At 45.3% G+C, this 9,389-nt stretch overlaps 1 protein-coding gene across 1 annotated transcript; it reads right to left on the bottom strand.

Annotated features, from left to right (window-relative positions):
• Positions 1-570: 570 nt before the first annotated feature.
• On the bottom strand, positions 571-7,315 carry LOC115389771 (WW domain binding protein 1-like). The gene is made up of 6 exons (XM_030093349.1): positions 7,234-7,315; positions 4,542-4,586; positions 4,112-4,150; positions 3,771-3,918; positions 2,648-2,809; positions 571-1,562 (listed from the first exon to the last, which is right to left on the bottom strand). The coding sequence occupies exons 1-6, from the start codon at positions 7,282-7,284 to the stop codon at positions 571-573; spliced, it is 1,437 nt and encodes a 478-aa protein (XP_029949209.1). The 5' UTR covers positions 7,285-7,315.
• Positions 7,316-9,389: the final 2,074 nt, after the last annotated feature.

The raw sequence follows: 9,389 nt of genomic DNA on the forward strand, positions 1-9,389 counted from the left end.
ACCAACTTTGCTTCTCAGGTTGTTCTACTCAAATCATTTCAAAATACAGAGAGAGAACAACGCGTGTTTTCGATCAAACTCTAGTCATTTCGTCAAGAATGTAAGCATCCAAAAAACACACACCTTATTTTTCCCCACATATTGTGAATGTTCTCATGATTCACAGGTTATTTTTTTTAGGGAACTAAAATGCTACTTTGAGAAAAGAAGTTGCTGAAACAGGAAGGAGAGAGAAAGAGTTTGGAAACAGTAACAGTGAGTTCGTCTATCGTGCAGCGCATGTCGGATAAAATGGTGTTTAATTAGTGACAGTTCTAAGTATTTTCAAGAAATGGCTTCCTGAAAGCCACAATAAACTCAGTGTAAACTGGGATAATCTTTCTGGGATCTGTTTTTTCGGGGAGTTTCCAAAGAGCTGCAGGCCTGGCTCTGTCTCCCCTGCGTCCGGCCGTCAGGAGCAACAGCTGCAAGACTTTTCTTCAGTGATTCCGCTTTTCACTTACTAGCCTCGATCCGACAGAGAACCATCAGATCTCTCTCCTGGTGCCACTCTTCGCTGCGGCCGTGATCTTACGAGGACTCCACGGTGACGACGGCCTCGCCGGCCCTGTGCCTCTGCTGGCGCGGCGGCGGGCCGTGGGCCTTCGCTCTGAGCGAGCAGTCATCGCTGTCGTGCACTCCTTCGTCCTCCTTCCCTCCTTCGTCAGAGTGCTTCTTCCGCAGCTCCTCCCCCTCGCAGTCCTCCCTCTTCACGTGGCAGCGGCACACCTCGATCCCGGAGTCGCCCGTCAGCCGGCGATGCCGGAAGTGATCCTCCTCGTCCTCGTCTTCGTCCTCTTCCTCCTCTCGTTTCGACAGGGCGGCCTGTTCGGGTGGGGAGGGTGTTTTTCTAACCACCGAGGTCTCTTCCGCTCCTTTCCCAGCAGCCATTGCTCCCAGTGGATCTGAAGGGGCGGAGGGGCGGGCCTGACCAGGGGGACAGGGGGACAGCAGGATCAGGGGGGACAGCGGGAGGCGCGAAGGGCGACTATGTAAAGAGAGAGAAAGGGGCGGGGCCGGAGCCGGGGGCGAGCCTCCTTCGCTGCAGTTTGAGGAGCATCTCTGCACGGGTATGACGTCCGGGGCGGCCGCCGGGATAACGTCGGGGGGGACCTGGGCTGACAGGAGGGGCGGGGACGGTATCGGCGCGAAGGCGGCCCCGGCCCTCGGCGTTACGGCGAAGTCGCCTCCCGCGTCGCTGGGCGTGGACACGCGGCTGCTGTCGTACGTCTCGTCTGTCACCTGGACAGAGAAGGAGGTGCTGGACGGAGAGGTGAGGGAGCAGGACTCACAGGAGCAGCTGGTGTAGTTGTCAGAGCTCTGCGAGGAGGTCAGGCCACTGGGGCCGGGGCCCAGATAAGGAGGGCAGGGGTGACGGTGGTGGTGATGGTGGGGATAAGAGGTGCTGGGACCCCCCGTGGTACTCCCCTGCAGGGCAAAGACAGAGCTGTAAGGCGGAGGAGGAGTGCTGGGCTGAGCAGCCACCTCCTCATAGGAGGGCAACTTGAATGAAGCCAGGAAACCTGCGATAAAAGAAGCATCAGATCAGATGCAAACGACTGAGAAAACCTAAATAAACAGCAGCTGAGTTCGCTGACATGAACTGCCGGAGCAGCCAAAGCTCTCTGCTGTACATCCCTGTTAGAAAAAATAATCTGACACAATTCTGCAAAAGACATTCACCCAAGAAAATTATAGAATATGATGCATTTGTTGTGTAATATTTGCAGAATCCAGTGTTTAGCTGTTTTAAAAAAATGATTTGGTAGTTTATATTCAAATATCCCAGCACAAAAATAACATTTTTATTCCCTTTCAAAAGAAATGAATAGTTTTGGGGACGAACATAAAGTTCCGTTTCTTATGAAACATGTATGTGAGGGTGATTGGTGACTCTACATTCCCTGCAGTAATGAATGTGAGTCTGTGACTGTCTGTCTCTCTCTGTCGGCCCTGCGACGCGCTGGTGACCTGCTCAAGGTGAACCCTGCCTTTACCCACAGTCGGCTGGGATTGGCTCCAGCGACCTGCGGCTCTGAAGAAGACGAAGCTGTGTCGGAGACGGACGAACACAATGGGAGCACATGTTCACATGAAATGTGAAAATTCATCTGAAAGAATCGTACTGTGTTTGTTGTAATGAGATTCCAATCTGAATGGAACCAAACTGTCGCTGGAATATCTTACTGTTCAAACATGCAAAACCTTTTTTGTAGCATTTGAGAGCCTGTGTTGCCAATTTTGAGTAAAAAAAAAAAAAAAGTGTGGCGTAGTTTCTCTTTCAATTTAAAGCTTTGTAGAACGTTTTCATTTTTTGGGTTGAAAAACATTTCTGTGAATCGACGCTAATAACAGAAAAATCTTCACTGCTATAGTCATGCCTACTTCCTTTTTTCAGTTTAATATGACAGTAACAGACGTTTAGTTTAAAACGCAGCGGGCGAAACTTTTATATTTGTGACTGAATGTAGGCTTGATTCTGTTTCCATGACAAATAGAACCCTGTTCAAAAGATTTCAAATCAAATAAGAAAAAGCTTTGTGTAATTTTAAACTTGATCGCCATTCTTTCTATGTAATAATATTTCCTGAAAGCAAGATGCACATACTGAGGTCCAGCATTGAGGACGGGTAGTTACAGGCTCCATTGTAAGCGATCAGATTGATTTCTCTCTGCCTCTGCTGCTGCTGGATCCTCAGCTTGGCTCGACGGTGGCGGTACGCACAGAAACAGCTGAACAGGATCAGCACCGTCCACAACAGCCAGAACCCTGCAGGAAGACAGAACAACACACAAAACCAACATCATCAAGAAACTAAAGCCATCTCGTCTTGTCAAATTATATATTGAGCCCTATTGGGTTATTCATACAGACACTGCTCAATAAAGGCAAATTGAGTAGCTTTAATCTGCTATTGTTCCATTATATATCAGTGTTTTTCTTCTTTTAATTACCCACTTTACAAAGCACACCTGTATGCTTAAGTTTATTCCCTGAATTTGCATCTGTTTGCAACATCTGTTTAAGTGGCAGAGATCACAGTCACTGACGAAAATAGGAAACTACAAGCATGAAATAAAAAAGGAATATTTAAAAAAAGTTTCATCGGCAGCTCTCGTGATCAACATGCTCTTTGGCATGCCCTTCTTGTGTAAGGGTATTTCTGTTTAAAGGTAGATCTAGTTGAACACTTAACAATAACAATATCAAGTAACAGAGCAGAGAAAGTCAGAAAAAGTCCAGTCTTTTCCTAAATTTATGATGCAGCAATAAATATTATAATGTGTAAGACTTAAACCAGTATACCAGGCTATATAACAACATTAAAACGGTATTGCAAATTAAAACATCTAACAAGCCACTTGAATCAATATAGCAAGTATAAACAATGACAATAAGATATTTTTAATATTAAATAAGAAAGTTTGGCAAGAAAGCCCTGTGGGTTGGGGGGGTTATTGTATCTTATTAAAAAAGATTATCTGAAGGAGTCGTGGTTGGAATGATGAATATTTGTTTCCCATCTTCCTGACAGAGTAAATATATTTGGAAATAAATATTTCTCTAATTCCACATCATCACATCTACTACACTGTTACCTGTCTGCATATGCTGGAGCTCCCTCCCATCCCATTTTGTAATTAAGCAAAGAAACCAACCACTATCTGAAAACCTGCCATCGTTTTCCTGTTGGTAAGATCCAGAGTGAAGCTGAAGCTGGTTGACTCACACCAGAGTTCGTAATAGTAGGTGCAGCAGCCCGTCTCTCCGCAGCAGTGTCCCGTCTCACACAGGTAACCGGGACTGTTGTTCACTCCAGGACAATACTTGGGACTGACGACAGGCTGGCTGCCTGAACTCCCAGGCTGCTTCACCACCTAGTGGACACGAGACGGCGTAACCACAGAGGAAATGAAGCCACTGTCAGGCACAGCCAACAGCAATCTGGACTCATCAACTGTGATGAACCCACTTTACGCTATTAGAAAGACTTCCTTTAGGAATAAAAGAGGCATGGCAGTATATGTGATGGGAGCGACAGGTTCAGACTGAGTGCAAAACATCTCCCACCTTGTTAATTGTGCTCATGTCAATCTGCTTCACAGGCACCTAAAAGAAGAAACGACAATGCTTTCATAAATTCTAAACCACACATCCAGCTAAAGCAAGGACGAAACCGCATAGACACTATTGAAACAGACACATCATTAAAGTCAATAGAATCGAATGCTTGAGGAGAAAACTCTAAAAGAGCTCAGATGCTCTCGGACAAAACCAAAAAAAAAACCCCACCATAATAAAGCAGCAGGAAGAGGTTGCTAAATCTGTTATGTACATAGTTACCACACACGAGACTCAAAAGTGCAAACAAGTAGCTATGCATTGTCATAGCAACACGGAGGAGAAGGCTTTGAGGCATTTCACCCATGTGGACAATGTCTCATGTTATCTGCTGGAATGTGCCAAATGCTCAGTTGTGGTTAAAGGTTGAAATTCCTACCGTGGCATCTTCGGTTGCAGCCAGCCCCTGCAGGGACATAGTCATCTGGGAAAAAACAAAACAGACATAGCATGGTTAGCGTGGTGCTGTACAGACACCTGATATGATGGAGATGGAAACAGTGAAAAGGCAGAGCTGTTAAACAGAGAAGCCGATGAAGGTCTGAAGCCACGAGCTGGAAGAATCCAGCCTTTCAAGGAGAGTAGAAGGTCAGCAGCTTTCTCACAAAACCCATTACTACTTTACAAGACAAGAGAGCAAACACAGGAAAGCAATTCCTCAACACCTTCAGAAAAGCTCTGCCGGTCATTTACTCTTCGATTCTTACTAAAATACACATGTGCACTTTCTAAACTGAATATATAAAATCATCAGGTTGCAACCCGTCTTCCTGATTGCTCTGCTGTTTTATTTTTTTTAACAGTTTAATCAACAAGAATTCAGGGAGAAAAATATACATTATGGCTAATTCACACACCGGACAGATCACCAGTCCGTCCAATGGCATTTATTAATCTGTCATACTGAACCTCAACTTATTTTCTGTTCTGTTTAACAGATGACAAAGTGTGCCAGAAAAAACCATCATTACAATTGTAAAGATACCGTACGTACATGTGTGTCATAAGAATGTAATTGTGAGTGTCACTTACGCCAGAATGAAGCTGCAGCAGGCCTGCTGACAGTGTGAGAGCAGTGTGGAGAGTGTGTGTGTGTGTGTGTGTGTGTGTGTGTGTGCAGGATGTGCTGTCACTGTAGAAACAATGTGAATACACTAGGGGGGGTTCAGTGGGTCGTCGCACACTGAACCTGCAGCCATGTAAATGAGAACTCTTTTGTTAACAAATGCTCGTGTGGCCAGTTCCGGGAACGGCGTTGGCCCCGGACTGCACCGTTTGCGTGTTCTGAATCACAACCACCAATGTCAGCCAGGCGAAATTCGATGGCATACGCGGCATCAACAAGAGCTGGACGGCTGACAGAAACACACTCGTTCTTTAATGCTATTTATTTTAATACAAACAACTGCGCTGTAGTGTGTGAACCAGGCACCTGCTGCATCCACTTCATTATCTTTGCATAACGCAATAAATTAATAATAGTCGTAAAGAACAACATGTAACCAAGGACAGGCTGGGAGCTCCGAGCAGGCAACTGGCGCTACAGCTTGCTGGGGGAGAGACAGACAGACAAATCAAAATTTTCAGCCAGACGTATGCATGAATGCTGACAGAAATTTATCTAAAAGGGAAAAACCTGTTTCAAAAGCTGTGTGATTATTTTAATATTTGATGTCTTAAAAGGGGACCTGTCATTTACTGCAGAGCATTGTTCACAAAAATTGGAAGTAGGCTTTATTCCTCATGGAAAATCTAAAGATCAGAAGGTGCATCTAAGAGGATGTGTATTTCTGAACCAAAATCAATAAATTTTCTGCTCTCTACAACCATCTACAACTATACTTGGATGGGTCACCAGTAGTCAAACACTCACATTTAAAGCTATGGGGGATTTAAAGTCACCTGTCAAACTGAAATGTACCTATACACATGCACAGGAAAACATGCAAACTCTACTAGGCCCCAAGCCAAACCCAGATTTGATGAGGACATTCTCACTGTGAGAGGAGATTGTTCACCACAGCACCTCTCTGCAGGAGGAAATATCAGCCCTGAGAAAGGTGTTTGTCTCCCAGTGCTGAGTGACACGCTCACACAGGCAGGTCCTGCTGCAGGTTCCCACATCCTGAAGCAGTGAATTTGCTGCCTGTCAGAGTCAAGAGGGGAAACGCTCCGTCACAAATAATGTCAAGTTGAGTTCCTGTGGTGAGCCCACCACCCGGCACCAAGAACAAGGACAGGAGTGTGAACTGAAGTTATTCAGGCTTCCTCAAAGACCACAGAAAAAAACCTCCAACCACCCAGAGGTCCCCAAAGGTTTCCATAGAGCTTCTCATAAGAAGCTAAAGGATAAAGGAGCAGGGGTCAGCATGGGCGGTGAAGGACTACACAAACATTATATCTCACACAGATTTAAGGCTCAACTTACTGCGCCGCCACTCAAGTGGAAAGAGACAGCTTCTCCAATGTGACAACTCATGTCTATATAGACCTATATAGACTTCACTGGACATGAAGCAGAGACGGAAACAATCTTCTCAGTGGACAAGTCAGAGATATTGTAAGATGTATTATAATATTCAGTTTGCAAATTAAGGCTAAATCATTGCTGCATGACAACAAGTTTGTTGGACAGTTTTCACAACTCACATTTAAAACACCAAAATGTCAGCATAATCACATAAAGCATATGGCAATATTCAGATATATTCTGACAAGAGTTCAATATGCACCTCTGTTGCCCTGTTAAAACAAAGAATAATTGATTTTTCTGATTATTTTGTGTGCATACGCAGTGCCAATGCAGTGGAAGGTTTTATACTCCTGAACTATTGACCACAGCACTGCAGACAGAATTCTCCTCCAAACCTGGCGGACTTCACTGAGCGCTAAACATCTGCTGCAGAGGTGCAGAAACACTTGCAGCAGCATCGAGGATGCACTGCAGGGTCAAAAACGCCACAGTGACAGGCCGAGGCCACAGAGGCATGATGCTCTGCGGAGCCAGCCGAGCCCAGCTGTTGACAGCAGTGTGTATATACGTGTGTGTGTGTGTGCGTGCAGTGCGTTACCTCCTCAGCCTGCAGCCCGTGGCAGAAAGTCAGCGTTTTCTCTGGATCCATGGCGAGACGCGGGGAACCAAGCTACACAGAGAAGACGGAGAGCTGGGGAGTCACTCCGCTACGCCCCCATCAGCGCCGTCCCGCTCCACACACACCGCATCCTCCACATCCGCCATTCCCGCCTCCCTCCCTCCCTCCCGCCCGCCCCTTCACACGGACGGATGCCCCTCCCAGGCTTCGCTGCTAGGGCCTCCGGTTGACGGCACGGAGCGCCGCCGGTGGGGACGGAGGAGCCGTCGGTAGTAAGAGGCGAAGGTGTTGCACGCGCGCGGAGTTGTAGCGGAGGCGGACGGCGCCGTGCATGATGTCATGCTCCTCCAGCCGCTCTGCGCCTTTGATTGGCCGGAGCTCCCAGCAACAGCCGCGCACACACGCACACGCACGCGCGCACGCACACACACACACACACACACACACACACACACACACACACACCGAGGGTCTGCCAGGTGTCAGCTCACAGTGCCGTGAAAAAAAAAAACAACAACACATATGAACACATGAACAGCACCTGCAGCATGCACAACATGTCTGTGCATGTTCACATCAGAACGCATCGAAATGCACAAAAACAATGGATCCGGCACATTACCAGTGCAAGAGTCATTACAGATCTGTTTTATCTCCACCTCCAGCTCATTATCTGTTATTGTTTCTCCCAATATTTAAATTGTGGAACACCCGCAAATTGAAAAAAACGCCTCAATAGTTACACTGACTAGGCCTTTTGGTTTGAGAAAATATACAGACACATTTAATATTTGAAAAGAAAATAGTACGGCTATTATCAACAGGAGTCGGTAAATGTCTCTTTTTCAACTGTCAACCAACCTTCCTCCTCTACATCCACAAATCTCCTCTGATGCCTTCATGTTTTCCTCCGGTCTGGCAGCTCCATCACTAACATCCTTTATCCATTATATCCACTATCTCTCCTCAGCACATGTCCAAACCATCTCAAACTGTACTGAGTTTTATCTCTGAGCTGCTCTGCATTAGCTGTCACCTCTGTTCAGTTCCAGTCCATCCTGCTCACTGTCAAATGAAAGTCTCAGCATCTTCAGCTCTGTCAGCTTCTATTAGCAACAAAAACATATTTTGGGTTGTGAGCATAAGATCCCACTCGTGTGATATTTGCAATAATCCAGACTGCTTAAAAATCAGATTTTTAATGACTGATTTTTAACCTTCTTCATCAACGGCTGTAGCGGAGCCAGAGTGGGGGTAAGGGGGCGGTTGCCCCAGGGCCCACAAGGTCGTTTCATGTGATGTGTTCACATTTAATCGGAAATAAATTATTATAATAAAATGTGCACTGTGTGCGAGAAGGTATACGCATATGATTATGGGCTCCAATTTGCCAATTCTTACATTACGACTGTCCATGAATGCATCACAGCTGTAAGCCAGCGCTGATTGGCTGTGCGGTATTAGCGAGGTTTTTCTTTTGCACTTGATCTGAACTCTTTGGAGGGAAGTTAAACAGTATGCTTAACACTATGCTAGCCGCTAGCGGTACTACCCAAAACCTAACATCCGAGCCACTGGTGAGTCAGTGAAACCTTCAAAAATATTATCTTTATCAGAAGCTACATAAATGACAGAGAGCAATATGTGTACGTAAATGATAATATATCTAACTGTAAAGCTATTAATTGTGGGGTACCTCAGGGGTCAATCTTAGGCCCACTTCTTTTTCTAATTTATGTAAATGATTTCTCAAATTCTTCTCCAGTTCTTCATAAAGTTGTCTTTGCAGATGACACAAATTTATTTCTATCTCACAAAAACCTGGAACAACTCCAGATTACTGTAAATCGGGAATTGGAAAAAAGTTGACACCTGGTTTAAATGTAATAAATTATCATTGAACATAGCGAAAACCAAATTTATCATATTTCGCTCAAGTAAATGTCGGACAAGCCTTGAAAATGTACAAATTAAAATAAGCAATTGTGTACTTCAACGAGTAAAATTTATTAATTTTCTTGGCATCCAAATTGATGAACATTTAAACTTCAGCAAACACCTTGATTACCTAACAATGAAACTATCTAAGTATGTTGGCCTTCTTTTCAAGGTGAGACATTTCCTTCCCCTTGAGG

The sequence above is a fragment of the Salarias fasciatus genome, chromosome 6 (assembly GCF_902148845.1).
Source record: "Salarias fasciatus chromosome 6, fSalaFa1.1, whole genome shotgun sequence".
Lineage (NCBI taxonomy): Eukaryota > Metazoa > Chordata > Actinopteri > Blenniiformes > Blenniidae > Salarias > Salarias fasciatus.